Source organism: Grampus griseus, assembly GCF_964374135.1.
Source record: "Grampus griseus genome assembly, chromosome: 12".
Taxonomy (NCBI): Eukaryota; Metazoa; Chordata; class Mammalia; order Artiodactyla; family Delphinidae; genus Grampus; species Grampus griseus.
The window spans coordinates 21,189,265-21,210,247 of NC_139006.1; the positions used below are offsets into that span (position 1 = coordinate 21,189,265).

At 38.0% G+C, this 20,983-nt stretch overlaps 1 protein-coding gene across 2 annotated transcripts in view; it reads right to left on the reverse strand.

Moving 5' to 3' along the window:
• TTC28 (tetratricopeptide repeat domain 28) overlaps positions 1–20,983 on the reverse strand; it is a gene marked incomplete at its 5' end in the record, with an annotated part of 590,760 nt that overhangs the window by 158,936 nt on the left and 410,841 nt on the right. For both annotated transcript variants that reach the window (XM_082668131.1, XM_082668132.1), the window contains one exon: positions 5,612–6,119. In XM_082668131.1, coding sequence (XP_082524257.1) covers positions 5,612–6,119 — 508 coding nt within the window. The remainder of the gene's footprint in view (positions 1–5,611; positions 6,120–20,983) is intronic.

The window sequence follows — 20,983 nt, forward strand, 5'->3', positions numbered from 1 at the left end:
TACTTCCAGTAATGGAGGAGTACCTCCTTTCAGAGCCACCCTCCTATAGATAACAACTATAAAGTCTGACAGGGGGCAGGGCAGGAGGGCTGGCATGGAGGGGGCAGGAGGCCAGCATGGAGGAAGCAGGGGGAGGAATTTATCTAAAAACACTGGAGTGCAACCAAAAGCAGTGAGAAACTGTAGGGAGGTTGGAGTTGACTCTTTGCAGAAGGGAAAGGCATTGGGTAAGTTTCCCATTTTTGAAATGCCAGATGACATTTTGCAGGGGCAGGGACCAGAGGGCAAAGCCCATTAGTGCCGTGTGGTGAGGCTAAAACTCAGGTAGAAACACACTGTCTTTCTGGCTTGAAGAACCAAAGGAAAAATCCCAGAGAGAGCCATAGAGGAGAGCCTTGGATTTGTAATTCTACACAGATCTCTGTTTAACTCATGAAATATGCATGTGCAAGGCCAAATCTAAGCAAGCTGAAAGACCTGAACAGAGATTTTAGCTGCTACCCAACACAGGGAAGACAGAATTTGGAGCTTGAATTAAGTCAAGTTAACTGGTAAAACAACTACAACAAAAATCAATACTATTAAGAGAAATATATCAGAATCCAGAGTCTCTATAAAGTATCACTGACAATGTTGGATATAATCCCTTTTCAAAGAGTACATTAAAATGTGACTAACAACTCAAAACAAAAGGCAATCAATGCACAACTCTGTGACTATACTACAAACCACTGAATTACACACCTTAAATGTATAAATAGTATACTATGTGAATTATATCTCAATCAAGCTGTTAAAAAAATAACAACATCAACAACAGGCAATCAATAGGGTCTAACTCTGAGATGACCCACATGGAATTAGCAGACAAGGTTTTATAAGCTTTTGTAATAACTAGGGCCGTTATGTGAAAGAAAATATACATGTAATGAATAAACACATAAATCTTAGCAGGAAAGCTGAAATGTTAATTAAAAGAACCAAATGGAAATTCTAGAGCTAAAAATATAATATATATCTAAATTTTAAAATGCACCAATGCAGTAAAGAATTAACCTTGCCCAGAGAGGTCCAGCCTTTGCCCCTGGCTCTGGGAAATAATTTCGAAGCCCTCAGAATGCCCAACCTAAGAGTCTTTGAGGGTGTTGACCATGCCAGAGAGTCGATGGTAACAGTATGATTTACAGTGGGGGCTCTCAGCTCAACCTCCAGAGGGGCAGGAAACTAAGGTCACTCATGCAGGTGGTCAACCATATCTCTGTGACCAAGATCCAATAAAAACTTTGGAAAAGAAAGCTCAAGGGAGTCTCTGTGCATACTGTCACATATTGCTGCTTGGAAGAGTTAGCACCATCCATGACACAACTGGAAGCTTTGTGCTTACAATTCTCCTGAACTCTAACCCATGTGCCTCTTCCCTTGGCTGATTTAAATCTGTATGCTTTCACTGTAATAAACCATAACCATGAGTATAACAATAACTTTCAGTGAATTCTGTGAGTCCTCCTAGTTACTGAACCTGAGGGTGACCCTTGCTTGCTGTTGATGTCAGAAGTGAGAGTAGTCTTGGGGAATCCCAAACTCTGCATCACCAGATAGGTTTATCAGAAGATTGGAGATGACAGAAGAGTTAGTGAACTTGAAGAAAGATTAACAGAAATTTTCAAATCTGAAGAATACAGAGAAAAAAAATTAAAAACATGAACAGAGCCTCAGCAATATATAGGACAAAATCAAAAGGCCCAAAGTAATGCAGAGAGATAAATAGAGAAGAGAGGGAGTGAACAAAAAGAAATATTTTAAAAATAATAGGTAAAAATTCCCTAAATTCAGGCAAAAATATATATGTGCTGATTCAAAAGCTCAAAGAACCATAGGAAGGAAAAAAATACAAAGAAAGCCACATTTAGGCATATCATAAACTGCTGAAAACCAAATTTAGAAGAAATCTTGTGAACTGTCAAGAAAAAATTAGCATACACCATACAGATTATTAATTCCACTGACTTCTTATCAGAAATAATGGGGGCCAAAAGACACTGGAAAGACTACTTTAACCCACTGAAAGATAAAAAAGAAAATCTACCAACCTAGAATTCTGTATCTAGCAAAAAATATCCTTCAAGAATGAGGTGAAATAAACACATTTTAAAGTAAACAAAATGAAGAGAATTCATCACTAGCAGACCTGCATTACAAGAAATGCTACATGAAGTTCTTTAGGCTGAAGGGAAATAATACCAGATGGAAACTCATATCTTCAAGAGTGAATGCAAGTACAAGAAATGATAAATAAGTGGATAAACAGAAAATATTATTTTTCCTCTCAATCATTTAAAATGATAATATAAAATAGAACAACTAACATTGTACTGTGGAGTTTAAAAAGAATATAGGTGTAGTAATAAATGTGAGAACTACAGCATAAAGTACAGGGAGTGGGGAGTAAGTGGACCTACAAGGTCATAATGTACTTATATTTTACAGGAAGTGGTACAATGGTAGCTCAAAGTAAACCATGAAAAGTTAAGGATATATGATGCCATCCTTAGAGCAACCATTAAAAAATTATGCAAAGACAGAGCTAAAAAGCAAATAGACAAGTTAAAATAAAGTCTATATGATTAAATTTACCCATAGACAGCAGGAAAGGAAGAACGGAGAACAAAATATAAATGGGACAAGCAGAAAACCAACAGTAAAATAACAGACCTAAATCTAACAAAACCAATAATTACATTAACTGTTAAATGATGAAATTCTCTAATTAAAAGGCCATAATTGTGAAAATCAATAAAGAAGCAAGACCTAGCTAGATGTTATCTGCAGTTAACAAACTAAAGACACCAAGAAATAGAAAGTAAAGACAGAAAAAAAATGGAAAACACAAAAAGTAAGCATAAGAAGGTAGGAGTGGATATATTTGTATCAGATCAAGTAGTTCAAGAAAAAAAGACATGACCAATGATAAAAAGGGACATTTCATAATGATAAAAGGGCCAATCTGTCAGAAAGACAAAAACAATCATAAATGAATATTTGCCCAAAGAGAAAGCTTCAAAGTACATGAAGCCATGTTTCACAGAATTAAATGGAAAAACAGACAAGTCCACACTAACAGTTGTAGATTTTAACAACCTCCTTCTTAGCAACTGACAAAACATATAGACAAAGAAATCAAAAAAGACAAAGATGATCTGAACACCACTATCAACTACCTAGACCTAAACAACATCTGTAGAGACACCTATTGCAATCCTACAAAGTATGTTCTCTGACTGCAATAGAAGTAAACTAGAATTTGATAACAATAAAGTTTCTAGGAAAATCCCAAATGTTTTAAATTAAACAGCACTTCTAAACAACACGGGGGTTAAAGGGAAATCACAAACAATTTTAGAAAATATTTTAAACCCAACGAAGGTAAAAACATAATACATCAAAAATGATTAGATGCAGCTAAAGCAGTGTTTAGAGGAAATTTTATATTTTTAATGCTTGTATTAGAAATTTAAAAAGTCTAAAATCAATGACCTAAGTTTCAACCTTGAGAGGCTAGAAAGAGGACCCAAAGAAAGCGGCAGGAAGAAAATGATAAAAATGAGACCAGAAAAATGAAATTAAAAAATAGATAAGCAATAGAAAAAACTTAACAAAAGCAAAAGCAAGAAAATTGATAAATCTCTAGCTAGAATGACCCAGAAAAGGGGGAGGGGGTTAGTACAGGTACAAAACACAAACTACCAATAACAGAAATGAAAGAGGACATATCACTATATATCTTACAAGCATTAAAAGGAAAATAAGTAAGTATTATAAACAACTTTATGCCAATAAATTCAACAATTTAGATGAAATGAACAAAGTCTTTGGAAAATAAATACAACTAATCAAAATGATAGATTTCTGACACAAGATGATAGAGAAATATGAATTGTCCAATATGCACAGCCTTCTACACTCCAGGTTTCAAGCCCTCCAACCTATCCTATGTGCCACTGCTAGACTTGTCTTCCTTAAATATCTAGTCAATGTTCTCACTTCTACATTTCAAAACCTTCAGGAGTTCCTGTTCACTAACAATTACTTGCCTAGTTTTCATAATAATCTTCTACCATCCTCTAGCACATTCCTGAAGGCTAATCATGCCACTATCCCTCAGATATGCCAACCTATTGCATCAAATTCTTCTTTCACATACTCCTTGCCATCAATGCCATCCCATTTCTGACCAAATCTCAGCTATTCTTCAAGGTCCACCTGGGCGTCATCTCCTCCAAGAAGCTTTCCAGACTATTCCCAGCCCTCAGGGCCTCCCTTCTGGGAATTTCATGGCTACACAACATCATTAACACCGTTGTCCTATGTATTAATCTTATTTTCCCAACTAAATTATAAGCTCTTTGAGGGCAAGGATTTTTTTTTCAAACTTCTCTACCATGTAAGGCAATTATTCCAGGATTCAGCACATAGTATGATTCAATAAATACTTGAAATCTGTTGAATGAATATATCATACCAAGAACTTATTTCTATGGTTTTTATCAGGCTCTCTAGATTCTCATTCTGATCTCAATACCATCTTCAGCATCACCTCTAGGGATTTGCCAGACTTTTTCAAACAACCATATTCACGAAACATATGGTTACAATAAGCGGAGGTGGAGGGGAGGGAGAAGTAGTGCTAAAATTATATAAAGAGAAATAGGGTTTTGTAGGTCACAAAAGAAAAGGGGACTGACTTTTACAGTGCATTGCCACTAATATCCGCTAAGCATACACTAATACGAATAAGGTCACCGTCTTCTTGTCCTCTCCCCACCCTGAGTCCCTGTGGACATAACAAACCATGGGCTCCAGGCACAAGGATGAGTTCCGCTTATACTTCTGAACACATCTGTTCCTTTCATTCATTATGTACCAACATCTGTTTGGGTACCAAGAAAAGATAACAATATCTTCTAAAAAGTAGCCAGTTACTAATACTTATCACCTCTTACCATTCCATATAAATTCCCCCAAATCTATAAATATCTTAACTGTAACCAAGTCCTATCAAACCACAGACTGCAAATCTATCTTATTTAAATTTTTCAAAAAATAATTTTACATTTACACTATAACTATCAACATCATTTGTGAATACACATACATTGAGGGGAAATAATACATTCCCTTTGGGGTTAAAGTCACCAAGTAAAGAACTCCCTCTAAACAAAAATCCTCTCAAATTCCCTTCCATTGATGACTTCCTAGCAAGCTTCCCTTTCATTTAAACCAAACATAGCTTTGTCTCTTCACTTCATCCCCCTTCTCTCTAATTAGATAAATCTGGTCGTTCTTCTCTCTAGACAGATTAAAAGGTTGGGGTGTTTTGTTTTTCCAGTATTTCAGAGTTCTAATCCTCAGAGCACTGTGATGACAGAAAAGATCCTGTGATTTAGAGCAGGCAGGCTCCAAGGACATATATCTGAAGGAAATATAAAACACACACAATGAGGAGATACTTTTGAATATAAACACACAGATTCCTGTAAAAGATAGTGGGTTACTCCAGCTATTTCTAGCCCTTGGCCCTGACCCTGGGTCCCGCAAGCAATCCTGTCCTTACCCAGATTGGAGGATGCTCGCCCCTCTGCAGCCCGGTCCTTGAGATCCTCAGCGATGCCCAGCTGCTGCTCATGGTACTGTTTAGCTCTCTCCAAATCCTGCATGCACCTGGCAGCATGGCCCAGGCCAGCATAGGCCCGCATCTCAATGGCCTTCTCCATCAACTCCTGAGCCAGCTCCAGCACGTAGTTGTGGTAAGACATGGCCTTGTCAAAGTTCCTCCTGTAGTGGTAGGCACTGCCCAGATTGCTGTAGGCGCGGGCCTCTTCTCGCTTGTTGCCCAGGTCCTTGGCTATCTTCAGATGCTGCTCATGGCACTGCACAGCATTCTCAAAATCACCCATGGCAATATACACAGCTCCCATGTTACCGAGTTCTCGGGCTTCAGAAAGCTCATCTTTGGATTGCTTGGCGAGAAGAACACACTGTTTGTGACTGGCCAGTGCATTGGGGTAGTCTCCAATGGCTGTGTACACGTGGCCCAGACTGCTCAGGGCTGATGAAGCTGCCTGGAGAGAAAGGATAAGGCAGAGAAAAGAAAGCACATCAGAAAATGGCTTTGGTTTGTTTCAGCTGATAAAATGTTAGAGAGTTTGCCCATAACCATCCAAACCTATTTCTAATGGTGTTTCTATCACTGGTCTGCAGACCTATGCAGAACTGAAAAAGAGCACATCCAAACAGCAAGTTCCTAATAAAAGACAACGGCAATTTAATCAGTAACATTCAATACCGAATCTCATAGAAACAGGTTGTGTGCCATATAACGTTCATCTTAGTTTAAAGACTTGACATTTCTAATATTGTGATATTATATCTCTGTTAATAGCTATTAACCTCTGCAGCATAAGAAAATGTTGAAGAAAATCAAAATTAATTATTACATGTAATATAGCATAGGAAATTCATAGGAGAAATCCATGCTAGGCTCTTTGCACTCAAAGAGTGCACTCAAATTGCATTTCTCAATTCTTGTCTTCTCCCAAAGCAAATGGATACATTAACGGCAAGGGAGATCTTTAGATTGATGATTGATAATTTTGTGACCCAGGACCAATGGAGGGTCCTGTTCTCTTATCTTTGTTAACTCAATGTGACTTCATCAGTGCTGGTTACTGTGGAAGGCTTAGATTAGATGAGCCGCAGAGGAAAATAACGGGAGTTACAACTACATCTCTGAATGTGGTAGTCCCCACGGGGTCTCACCACCCCTTTTTAGGCTCACATTGCTCTTCGAGCTTTGCTTTTCTTGCCTAGAGGCTCTCTCTTCTGACCCCAGCCTCTGTGCAGAAAGATGCTATCTTCCTAGTCCCCTCACACTGCTCGCCACTCAAATAGTTCTTGTCTAAAGAAAAGAACATGAGCCCTTTTTGTCTTAAAGGTTTTAATGAAAATGACTCTATATTGGCATAGTGAACCAAAGGGAAACAAAAATAACAAAGGAGATGTTACACGGGTTCTAGAATTTTACCAAGTGCAGATAGTCCTAGATTCTCATCTTTAGTTTCTAACTCCTTTGCAGAGACATAAAAGGGAAGTTACACCGAGCTCTCCTGCGCTTCTTTTCATTCAACAACTTGCCTATCCTTCCCTTCCTTCACACAGTGCCTACAGCTAGAGCCACGTAGCCCCCTTTCTTCATGATGCTCCCTCTTCGTACCATGAATACGTGATCCTGGCAGAACAAAGGGTAAACTCTGTCACAAGTAGGCAAGTGATCTTCACCAGGGCCTCCAGGCTAGGGAATAACAACAAGGGAAGGCCATCCCACCTGGAGTAAGGGTATTTCTTTATCAGATGTGTTCTATATACACTTCAGAACACTTTTATTAATATTTCATAGTTGAGTGATTTGCTACCTTATTTCTTTGCCTGCGAAATAGCAGTTTTGATCAAAATGACTGAGACTGACCATCTTTACAATGCTTGCAAACTGTGTATCTGCAAAAGGTTCCATATAGTTTTAAGTTGCTTTTATCATTTCACAGATGTTCCAACAAAAAGCTTGGGGAAAATAGAGAGGAAATAAACACTTAGAAATGTACTTTTGGGGTTTGTCTTTTTTTTCTGAGTGGTGGAGAGCAGAAACAATTCCATGAAAATCACAATCCTGTAGCAATGTGATTCTGGCAGATGCAGCAATGATGTCACCCAAGAGCATGCCACTTGGATGTGTACTGGCCTCAGGTTCCTACTTCGGGAACCTCTTCAGGATCATAAGTTAAGACTTCTTGTTGGCACAGTGCACACAGGCCTTTCTACTGCTCACAACTCCCCTCCCCACACCCGACAATCTCCTTTCCTCCTTTGCTACAGGACGGGGGACTCAGTCTCTTTCCTTTCCTTCTGTAATTGGCCCTCCCCTCCTTACTCTCTGAGGTCCTTCTGTGCCCAAGCCAGGCTAGAGAGCAGGACACAGTCCACAAACCCTCCCACCTGCAAATCTTTGCTGCCCTCAAAGTAGAACACATGGCTCTTTCACTATGGAGCCAGTGTGACTTACAATCAGACACCCTTGGTTCAAAACTGCACTGATGTTTACTAGCCCTGGGACCTTCAGAAACTTAACTTCTCTGAGCCTTGGTTTTCCAGACAGAGGTTTCTAGGTCCCAGGAACTGAGTGTTTTCAAACTTAGCCATGAGCCTCTGTCAAATGTGTAAACCATAAATAATTCACTAGATAATTCCAAATAGTAGATCTGGTTGGAGGCAATGAGCCCTTGAACACTGTAGGGAATAGATTAATAAGGCCTGGGGCAGGCACAGCGCCCCAGGCATCACTGTTCTTAGAAACTTGTGGTATGTGGCAACTCCAAATGACAGCCCAGGGATCTTCTGCTTCTGGTTCTTCATTTCTGTAAATGCCAGGGAGACATAGGAGCTCATTTGCTGAAGCTCTTCCAAACATAAGGAAAGAGAGTATTGGGGCATTTCCCCTTTAGGGCTGTGAGGAAAGAGGGAAGGACTACTGCATTAGCTCTTCCCTGGCACCTTCCTGTTACAGGCAGCGCTATCAGGCTGGGACTCTTCATGCAGGTGTCCTGGAAACCGGCAACTCTAGAAAGGTCAATATAGTTTATGAAGCACATATCATAGCCTCTGAAATTAGAAAGGCAGCTTGATGTAGTATAAGAATGGAATAGAATTTAGAGTCAGAGGCCCTGGCTGTGTAACCCTGAGAAGTCATGTCACTTCTTCACCTGTACTTTCTTTATATGTAAACCATTCTGATAATGACAGCATATGTACTTTCCAAGGGTAGGATGGGATCATATGAAGCAGTGCAAGTGAGTGTCCTGAGTAAACTGTAAAGTTCTCTGTAAATGCATCACTAAGGTGTGGATGATGTTTTATGACTGCAGGCCGTCTGGGCTGAGCTCTGTTACCAAGCAGAAGCTAGTAAGGGCACCAAAAACATCAGTCATTACAACCAAACATCTATATTCCTATATCAGTTGCCACAGGACATGAAGTCCAGTGTTTTACAGCTGCTGGGCAAATAACGTGATCATATTTATCAGCTAAGTGAATTACAAATTAATCATTTGTCTTTGTTCCTGTTCCTGTGGAATAAGCTTAGATCTGAAACATGGTTTCAGGCTGTTAAGGAGAATCTGAAGACCCACTATCTACAGGGAAACACAGGCCCCACCTCAAGCAGATGCTGCACTTGCCACTAAGGTTCACACTGCCTTTGTATATTAATCTCTTTGAGATTTTTGTGCTAGAATAGCAGCAGCTGCTTCCCACAGTGGAAACATTTTGGAACATCTGTATTTGAATACCAAAATGCACACAAACAGTTATGCTAACAAACTCTCTGGTTGGAATAAGACAATACTTTTCTCTTTTTACAAGATATAAATTACTTATGTTCTTGCCAAAGCATGATTTCCAGCTGCAGACTTAGCACACAGGAGTCATTACCCCTTGCTCTGTGCCCCAAATATTTGCAGAAGAACTGCACCTGATGAGTCAGTTTCGTGGGACATGGAGCTAGAGAAGGAAATTTGCTCATATTTTTTCAAACCACCTTTAAGGACTTTCAGTTTGAGACATGAAATAGAGAAAGTTTAAACTACCCAAAAAACCACATTGATGATACTACCATTAAACATTATTTTGCAAAATTAAACGTGTTCCTCACAACTAGCATGTTTTTCCCTTTATTGTATGTATTTTATAAGAGTTATATTTTGTGGGATGACTAAATGCACATATAGAGAATATCTGATATACCTGCTGATTGACTAATTGCATGTAGTTTTAAGAAAAGGGGAAATGCACCCACAGCTAGTACCAGAAATACAGTTTTTCATCTTCACTGTCCAAATCCACATGCACCTTGTATTTCTTGCCAGTTCAGTGCCCACGAACCCAAGGTACTGGGTTAACCACCTGCAACCCAAGAGGCAGAGGGATAGAGAAGAATAGGGGCAGACGCTGGAATCAGGCATGCATGGGTCCAAAGGACAAACTGTGTGATACTACACAAGTTCTGCAACATCTCTGAGCCTCAGTTTCCTCATCTGTAAATGGAAATATTAACATCTCACAGTGCTCTGATGAGTACTAAATAAGATAGAACTTGTAAAGAGCCCATTTCAAGGCTCACAGAAGATGCTCAAAAATTTTAGATTTTCATTTCTCTTCCTACCCTAACTTAGCTTTATTCATTTCAAAGATGTGGTAGAAGATGACCAGAAAATAGAACATGATGTTATATGTCACCACAACTAAAAACACGACACAAGAAGTGTGCCCCACTGATGGCAGGAAGGGTCATTATTTTCATACGCTAAAGCATATTACTCGTATTACTCTTCTGCAAGTGTAGACATAAGAAAATTCACCCTTTACTCCGGGGCATTTTGGAATCATTGGTATATCCAACACTTAGTGTTGGTAAAAGCACTTTAAGTGGTCAAAGCTTACACGGATATTGGAGTGTTTTGGGGTCTGTTGGTTGGTTCATTTGTTCATTCATTCATGTACTCAAGAAAATTCTCTAGACACAAACAGAGTGAACTAATTTTTGACAAAGGAACAAAGGTAATTCAGTGGAGAAAGGACAGGCTTTTCAAAAAATGGTGCTAGAACAACTGGACATCCACATGCAAAGAAAGTGAATCTAGACACAGACTTTACACTTTTCATACAAATTGACTCAAAATGGATCATAGACCTAAATGTAAAATGCAAAACTATAAAACTCCTAGAAGATAAGAGAAATTCTAGGGGACCTAGGGTTTGGAAATGAATTTTTAGATAAAACACCAAAGGCATGACCCATGAAAGAAAGAATTGCTACGTTGGACTTCATTAAAATTAAAAACTGTGCCCTGTAAGAGATACCATGAACAGAATGAAAAGACAAGCTACAGACTGGGAGAAGATATTTGCAAAATACCTATCTGACAAAGGACTTGTATCCAAAATATACAAAAACAAAAAACAAAAAAAATTAAAACTCAACAAGAAAACAACCCAACTTTAAAATGGACAAAAGACCTGAACAGATACCTCACCAAAGAAGATACAGTTTTCCCTCAGTATCTGCAAGGTATTGGTTCCAGGAACCCCCATGGATACCAAAATCTGCAAATGCTCAAGTCCCTTATGTAAAATGGCATGGTATTTGCATATAACCTATGCACATCATCCCATATTCTTTAAATCATCTCTAGATGACTTATAATGCCTAATGCAATGTAAATACAATGTAAGTAGTTGTTGGTATATGGCAAATTCAAATTTTGCTTTTTGGAACTTTCTGAAATTTTTTCAAATATTTTTGATATGTGGTTTGTTGAATCTGTGGATGCAGAACCCATAAATATGGGGGGCCGACTGTATATAGGTGGCAAAGAAGCATATGAAAAGATGCTCCACATGATATGTCATCAGGGAATTGCAAGTTAAAACAACAATGAGATACCACTACACATCTATCAGAATGGTGAAAATCTAAGACAACTGACAATATCAAATCCTGGTGAAGATGTGGAGCAATAGGAACTCTCATTCATTGCTAATGGGAATGCAAAATGGGACAGCCACTTTGGAAGATGGTTGGGTAGTTTCCTACAAACCTACTCAAACCATATGATCCAGCAATCATGCTCCTGCATTATTTACCTTAATGAAATGAACACTTACATCCACACAAAAACCTGCACGTGAATGTTTGTAACACCTTTATTCACAATTGTTAAAAACTGGAAGCAACCAAGATGTCTTTCAATAGGTGAATGGATAAATAAAATTTGATACATCCTTACAATAGAATATTATTCAGCACTAAAAGGAAATGATCTACCAAGGCTCAAAGAGATATGAAGGAAACCTTAAATGTATATTCTTTAATGAAAGAATCCAGTCTTAAGGGCTTCCCTGGTGGCGCAGTGGTTGAGAGTCCGCCTGCCGATGCAAGGGACACAGGTTCGTGCCCCGGTCTGGGAAGATCCCACGTGCCACGGAGCGGCTGGGCCCGTGAGCCATGGCCGCTGAGCCTGTGCATCCAGAGCCTGTGCTCCGCAATGGAAGAGACCACAAAAAAAAAAAAAAAAAAAAAAGACTACACACTGTATGATCTCAACTACATGACACTCTGGAAAAGGCAAAACTATAGAGAAAGCAAAAAGATCAGTGGTTTCAGCAGGCGAAAAGGATGGATCACAGGGGATTTTTAGGGCAGTGAAACTATTCTGCATGACACTATAATCATGGATATAGGGCATCATACATTTGTCAAAACCCATAGGCTGTACAACACGAACAGTAAACCCTAGTGTAAACTATGAACTTTAGTTAACAATATTATATCAATATTGGTTTCTCAATTGTAACAAATGTACCACACTGATACAAGATGTTACTAAGAGGGGAAACTGAATGGGGAAGAGAAAGGGAACGTGGGAACTCTGTACTAGCTGCTCAATTTTCTGTAAATCTAAAACTGCTCTAAAAATGAAGTCTGTTAGTTAAAAATTAATAAATAAATTGGAGTTTTCCTCATTGCGGGAGTGGGTAATTCTAGGAAATGGAAACAGCACAAGCAAAGTCATGAAGTATGACAGAGTGTGTAATGATTAGAGACCAAGAAGCTGGTTAGACCTGGGAATGGGGATAGTGGTTGGAGGGGAGTCTGGAAAGGTGGGTTTGGATGAATTCTGTCTGTCCATCAATTTGTAAAATCTAATGCATTTTCCATGTATGTTGTTTCATTTAATCATTAATAACAATCCTTTTAATTGTGTGTTATTATTAAAGCCACTTGTGAGATAACGTTAGACTCAAAGAGATAAAATGACATGCCTAAGAATACACAATTGATAGCACTGATAGCAAAGCCAGGGTTCAGGTCCACAGACATCAGATTCTAGCTCTCGTGCTCATTTAACTACATACAGTTTATCCTCTATTGAAGAATTTACAATCCACCCAGGGAGCAATAACAGCCACAGGTTTAAGCAGGGGACTGACAAGATCTGATTTATACTTTCATGTATATCCATGAAGTAGCTGAAAAGGAGGGAGATTGGTAGTAACGACAACAACAAAATGCTTAACTAAAATAACAACTAATTAGAATACAGTAAGATCAATGTTAAGCACTAATGATATTAGGGTAGGCTTTAGGGATATTCACAAATACGCTGGCATCTCTGTTTCGAAGCAGGTAAGACTGCACATCACTGACTGCATGAAGTCAGGTGTGAGTGGCTACGTGACCTTCTTTGGCCAATAAATGTGATCACATCCATGTAAAGCTTTAAGAACCAGTGCATACTTCACCACATTTGCTCTTCTCTTTGCTACACACTGCTCCATCAAAATTGAAATTTAAGGGACAATCAGCAATGTGGGCCCTGGCTGACCTGTAATGAATACACAGCGGGCACAAGAAATAAGCCACTAAGATTTGGGAATTTACTATTATTGCAGCATAACCTGGCCTAGCCTGACCAGTACAATACTGAGCATAAATTAATAATTTTCATGTTCCAGTCACTATAGTTATAGTTAACACTATCTAGTGGTTCAATTATTTGAATTACCATAGGTTTCCGGGTGATGAAATTTTAGTCATTTTTATAGAAAAACTAAATTTGAGGAGAGTTAGGTACTAAAACCAGAAACTTAGCTAATCTTTAAAAATCTGTATTAACCCAGATACAAGGGTCTACCTGGTAGTAATTTACCCACATTGCAGATCTATTTAGCGGGAATCAATAGCCACCCAAACACAAACCTGTAGAAACAGAAGACTGAATCATGTTCTGTGCGGTCTATACACTTCCTACAGTCTTAAATAACATTCATTCCCTATCTAATGAGTGTACTATAGCCTGAAAAATCTACCCTTAGTCAGCAACTGAGTTGATAAAGTAATTCTGTATAAAAAGTTAAATGACAGCCATGAATGTCTAGAGTTGCTTACTCAATAGCCACACAAAAACAACTGTACAAAAATAATCAAAAAATGTATAATCTATAATGTTGAGGATGTTGTCCATGATTCCACCTGATGTCATCTTTATAAGGACCAGTGGAAAAATTTCTTTCAGATTTCAATGCAGCTGCTATGGTTTTATCTTAAGAAAAATGTGAATCATATAAGCGGTCATGTTTACCTTTTTGTTTGAGTCACCAGGAAGCTTATGATTTAATACAGAGCCTCCTTTTAACAGCCAGATAGAATCCCATAATATGTTCAAACTCTACCCTGGCTTCAGCATATGATATGATCCTAATCCTCTCATTACTCTGATTTCTTCTCTTTGCTGTTCTGTTTCCTGCTCCCACAAATCCTTCTTGGATTACAATAGAGAAAAAACAAATCAGCAAAACAAAAACAAAAAACAGTTAAATGTTAAGGCTCTTGGTAGGGAGAAAGCTCCTGAAATGGGATCTCGAAGAATTGTGAACTCACAGCCACAGCCTGAAGAAGAGATTTAAATACCACACAAACAGGGAAATTTTTAATTACATGGCCTTTAGTAGTCTTCAATCATTTCATGCTGTACATGCTCAATAACTGCTGTTGGGTTTATGATAATCAGTCCAACCAGTTTGTCCCAATTCCTAAACTTAGCGTTGGAGGAATATTCTGCAGTTGTTACTAAAAAGTAAGACAGTGATTTGTGTACATCTGAATTCTTTCTACCATATTACTGTACCATAGTTGGAATAGTTGGTATGAATCTATTACTATGAGCTTAGAGAGAAGTTAGTGACAGTTATAGCTTCTCCATAGGTAACCTGTCAGCTTTTCCTAATACTGTGGGGCCAGAGGAGCTTTCACAATAATTATTTTTATCAGAACTATATTAGGGTTGGAAGAATAATACAATGTCAGAAAGATCTATTACCTAGACCTAAGAGTTGCTATCACAGGTGATAAATTACTTATAATGCCCAGCATTAATATAGCAAAGTTTTCAAACCAATTATTTGTAAATGTCCTTTGCAGATGCAAATTAACAGATTAATAAGGAAACAAGCTTTCTTGTTTGAGAAGCTGGGATGACAGATTAGCTATTAAGAGCAATTTATAGGTCATAAGATATGAAAGTTGGCAAGAAACACTACCTCTGCTGGCTCTATAAATAGTAAAACTGCATTTAGTTTCCCAAAGGTATCCTGTTAGACATTTTAATTATACCATAAAAACTGCCAGAATTTATAATGAATTCATTTTTTTTAACTTGATGCTCCATGTAAACTTGATTCAATACAACAGGCATCTGTGCTATGTGCTGTAACTGCCAAGTTGCAGCCAATGCAAGAGTGTGTGCTACTTCCTCATGAAGGACTGCAAATGATGAGGTTGATGCTGAACGACAGAGGAAAGAAGATGTTCCTCCCTAACATCTCTTCCAGGTTACTTAAGGATTCTCCTCCCTCCTTTACAACTTAACACCTTCCACTGCAGCCATATGCTATCCCTTTAGAGAGATTTTTATAAAGAATTCCATTCTACATAGCTCTTTGGCCACAAGATGATGACCAAGTAATAATCTTAGAGTCTTGGTAGTCCTATTAGGGAGCTGAGTGTGATTGGGGATAAATTCTCTCACTCACTTGAAATAATCAATTAAGATGATTTTTGGAAAGTTATTTCCCACTCTCAGTTTCACCTACATCTTCAGTTTTATTTGGGGGAGTGACAGGCAGATAACTTAGTTTCAAATTAGTTTTTTACGACATAACTCACTCAAGTTTCTTATGTAATAATTTGACCTGGGTTAAGAGACATTCTACCATAGTGCTGTTTTAGTCCAGTCAAAACTATTCCATTCCACACTTGCCAGCCAACCTGAATTTTAGTAGACTATAAAACATCATTTTGTAGGGAGTTGGAATGTAGTCAATCACCCTTTGAAGATCGAATCATAAAATCTGGCTTTGGCTGAGCAGGATATAATGGAGAAATGTGGAGAGAAAGAAAGATGGAAAACACATATGTGTTCAAGTACAAATACAAGAGGCAGAAGAGACATTTCTTGGAAGGAAGAAAACCCAAGAAAAGGACAGCTTATTTGCTAGGACAAGCAGATAACAATTTAAACAAGAAATCTTTTAATTGGATGGAAAGGAGTCCTCAAGGATCCTGGAAAGATGTTAGCAAATTAAGAAACAACTGAGAACTTCTGCTACCATCCATGAAGGAATATCATTATGGCCCTCCCACTTTAAAGAACAGGCCCTAATGCAGGCTGAGGGCTTCTGAAATTCACGGCTTCTAACTGTTCAGGAATAAATGGTCCACAATCTCAGCTCTCTGTACTTTCCCTCAGCCTGGCAGATTCAACTTCTATCCCTGTTGGATGATTCCAAACTCAGATTTCAGAATAAGAGACAGAGGATTTTAGAGCTGGAAGAGGCCTTATAGATCACCTAATTTCATTGGTTTTCAAACTTTGTTTAAATCAAATTAAAAATACAGGGCTTCCCTGGTGGCGCAGTGGTTAAGAATCCACCTGCCAATGCAGGGGACACGGGTTCGAGCCCTGGTCCAGGAAGATCCCACATGCCGAGGAGCAACTAAGCCCGTGCGCCATAACTACTGAAGCCCACGCGCCTAGAGCCCATGCTCTGCCACAAGAGAAGCCACCCAATGAGAAGCCCGCGCACCGCAACGAAGAGCAGCCTCCACTCAAGGCAACTAGAGAAAAGCCTGCGGGCAGCAACAAAGACCCAACACAGCCAAAAATTTTAAAAATTAATTTATTTTTAAAAATATATTAAAAATACATGTGATTTACGTGATTAAAAGTGTTGTTGTTTAGGTTACTTAGACTAGGATGCACTTTTCTCCCCAGCACCCTTGGGAGAACCTATGGCACCCTGCAGGTTTGAAAACCACTTACCAATGTTACTTCCCAATGTCTTTAGATATAGAAACTAAGACCAAGAGATGTCAAGTACCTTGGCAGCAGGTCAACCTGCTAATGACCAGCAAAGGCAGGACTAGAGCCCAAATCTTCAGGCCCCCAGCTGTTACCCTCCTCACTGTGCTTTGCCTGCATTCCATCACACCATCTCACAGTCACCTCAAACTCAAGCCCTCACTGCCTTTCCTAAGTCTGCCTTGTGATTTCCATGATTAATGAAAGAAGTGAACGTTATCACTATTTCTTCCAACAACTAGTTAAAAGCTCAGTGTTAGCACTGACTTTTTCCTTCCTTTTGGCCCTCATATTCAGCAGCCACCCAAGACCAGCTTTATTAGACTTGTGAAATTATAATTTTACTAGTTTTTATTTAATAATCTTCACTTTAATGCCAATTATTTATATAAGAGAACCACTTAGAATTAATTTCTGACAGTGTTATTTTAAATAATAAATATTATCTTTAAAGTTATGTGACGATGTTAACAGATGAGGTTTGTAATATATTTTAAATACATACTGCTCTTCCCTCTAAAATCCAAGCCAGCTATTTAGTGACAAATTCAGTGGCAAACTTTAATAACTTCAGTAAAACTTTAGTAACTTTTCTAACAGCTACTGATTCTGTCTCCTGAATAATAATGAACTTAGTAATTCCAGGGTAACACAGCGACTAGAACTGTCTAGGTTTAAATTCTGTCTCTGCTGGACATCTTCCTGACTCTTTGTCCTTGTTTCCTTATCTATAAAGTAGAGGTAATGATATCTATCTCTTGGGATGGTTTTAAGCATATACTTAAAGAGCTTAGAATTGTGCCTGGCACATTACAAGTATTTAATTACTGCTAGCTGTTATTATAGATGCTAAATACCAATAAAATTGAGTAAATTAATTTTAAAGTCATATATTTACATTAATTTAACCTGTTTTGCACATTTATTTAAAATTTAAATGTACTAAATTAGTGCCTGCCTTCCTCTCTCTCATTATATTAATTTAAAAACCTGAAAATGTCATTTCCCTTGTGTGACATTTGTCACTGTTCCTTTGGCACAGAAATTATTTGGGCATGCAAGCACATAAACATTCCTTTCTGGGAATCCCCAAAGAAAGAAGACATCACACCAAGATCTAAAAAAGGAACACAATAAGTTCACTGAAGAAAAACTAAAATTTTAATTAAGATCCTAAATTACATTTTAAAATATTAGCTTATTATAAAAATATCCAAACTGATAGGTTTGGATTAAATACAGGTTACACTGATAGATAAAATTTTTAATTACAACTGTGACCAAATTCTTCATCCTATTAGTTATTAAATTTGTTTTTCAGTGGTATGCTTGTTTGGATAAAAGTGAATATCAGAAAATGTACTAAAGTGTTAAAGGAACTATGTTCTAAAGCAAAAAGACATGATTCATATATTTTCTATTTAAAGCAATAAGAAAAGATGCAGGATATGGGTGAAGGGAAGAGGAACACAGCATGCAATAGGTCAGACTGGGCCTTCTTGAAGCCAGGAGTTGTCTTATTCATCTCTGAAACTTCAGAGTCTATCATAATGCCTGGCACATAGCAGACACACAGCAAACACTTGAAGAACAAACCAAACTGATAGTCATGGGACTTTCAGTCTGCACAAGGATATAAAAGAAGAAAACTCCATCCTCCAAGGTAAGAATGCCAGAATGAATGTGTGGTACCAATACCTTAACCTCTAGTTCTATTTAAGCAAAATTCTGATGCACTAAAACTTTCCTACAGCTCTAAGAATAGGAGGTCCATAGACACAGGTGTTTCTCAGCTGCCACTTTGGTGTCTGTATACCTAGAACTCACAGTCCTTCATCTCTGTCCTTGTTCTTCTACCTGCTGCTGCTCATCTAATCAGTCACATTCATGCTAAGTCTTATGAAATCTTCTCCCTTTTACCTTTAAATTGTTCACATGAGACATGAAATGATTAAACAGGAGCAACTATTATTTTTATTATAATACTATTTTTCCTAAGAATGATTATAATGGTACCCCCAATTGGAGTCTAGGAATTTAATCTGGAAGCCATTGAAATATTTCTTAGAAAAAATATATCACAATAATAAGTATGATTATTATTCATTGAGAGCCAGCCATCCCACATTTCATCAAATCAAAGTTGCCATCAATTTAAGAAGCACTTTACAATATGTACCACAAATAAAGGGACCAAAACGTTACAATTAAACAATGAGAGAACGCTTTCTTATTGATTGTAAAATCATCCTAGAGATTATCATACTAAGCGAAGTAAGTCAGAAAGAGAAAGAAAAATACCACATGACATCACTTATATATGGAATCTAAAATACAACACAAATGAACATATCTACAGAACAGAAACAGACTCACAGATAGAGAACAGACTTGTGGTTGCCAAGGAGAGTGGGGAAGGGAAGGATTGGGAGTCTGGGATTAGCAGATGCAAACTATTATATATAGGATGAATAAACAACAAGGTCCTACTGTATAGCACAGGGAACTATATTCAATATCCTATGATAAACCATAATGGAAAAGAATACGAAAAAGAATATGTATACGTATAACTGAGTCACTTTGCTATACAGCAGAAATTAACAACGTACATCAACCATACCACAATAAAATTTAAGAAAAATTTTTTTAAATCATCCTGATTTCAGAGATACTAAAACACGAAAAAATGTGTATTTCAGAGTCAATAAATTATGATATATCAGGTGCCTTATTTACATCATCCCAAATCCCCACAAGACCTCTCAGAGGTAGGAATTTTTACCTTTATTTTGCAGATGAGGAAACAGACCACATTAAGCAATTGCTCCAAAGTCAAGGTAACTAATAAAATGACAAGGTTGGGTTTTAAACGTAGGCCTACCTGACTGCAAATCTGAATATTTCCATCATACGGCACCTCCTCCTCCAGAAATCTCAGACAATAAATGAGGAAAACAGCAAGAGCACTTGTTCTGAAAGGGACTAGTTATTATTGCTGTTCACAATTAGGTGCTTAGAACAGCTTAGCAGGCAGGTGTTTCTAATTTGCAATATTTAATAAAAATGGCTATTGTCAAATTCTATCACAACTGGATACAGACTCAGAATTTTTCCAGAACCAAAGGAAAAAATAACCTGCAACAATTACCCTACATTGTTGTTTTCTGAGTAAAATAATGTTTTACTCTCTACCTCCTAGATATAAAAACTACCTCTGGATGGCTTCAAGTTTGCCAACCAACCTTTGAGTCTCAAAAGAGATGTATTTTATTTGATTAATATTATCCTCAGGATTATATATAAATGCTGAGATACGAAATGAAAAGTTTAGGAATGTGCCAAGTCTAGGACTGGTTAATGTGTCTGGCATGCCTGAAAAATCCCAGAAAGCTGCTCCCAAATGTCTGCAATTACAGGCATTCGAAAGATGTGTTATGATTCAGGTTTAAGTTTATTCCATTTAGGGACAGAGATGGTTTTCAACAGTGATATTGGGCTATGAGTTCAGGCAGGACCGTTTAAATGTGCCTTAGTAATAATGTATGTGTGCTGGGAGAAAGAAAGAACAGGAAAAAAGAATTAGCCCAACTTTTCGAATGGCAGGGTCTATTTCCAGAAGGTTCCATTCAAAGTATTATGGTATTAAATAGAAACCGCCGTAAGTTGTATAGTTTTATGGAAACCTCAGAAGCCTCTTTCTGAAAAAATCTGGGATTAGAATGGATTGGTTTACCTTGCTCATAGTAAATGGTGAAAGGGGAGGTGATGATTCGGTCACCGTTAAAGAGAAAAAGCAGTGGGAAGGAGAAGATGAAGTGGTGAGTGATGACACTTCTGTCGATGCCCCCTTCCAGACGGGGGTGGAATACAGCCTTTTCCTGCTCTGGCTTCTGCCCAAGAAAGTAGCAGCACATTTTCCCCAAAATAAAGCACATGTTGTATCATATTTTATTACA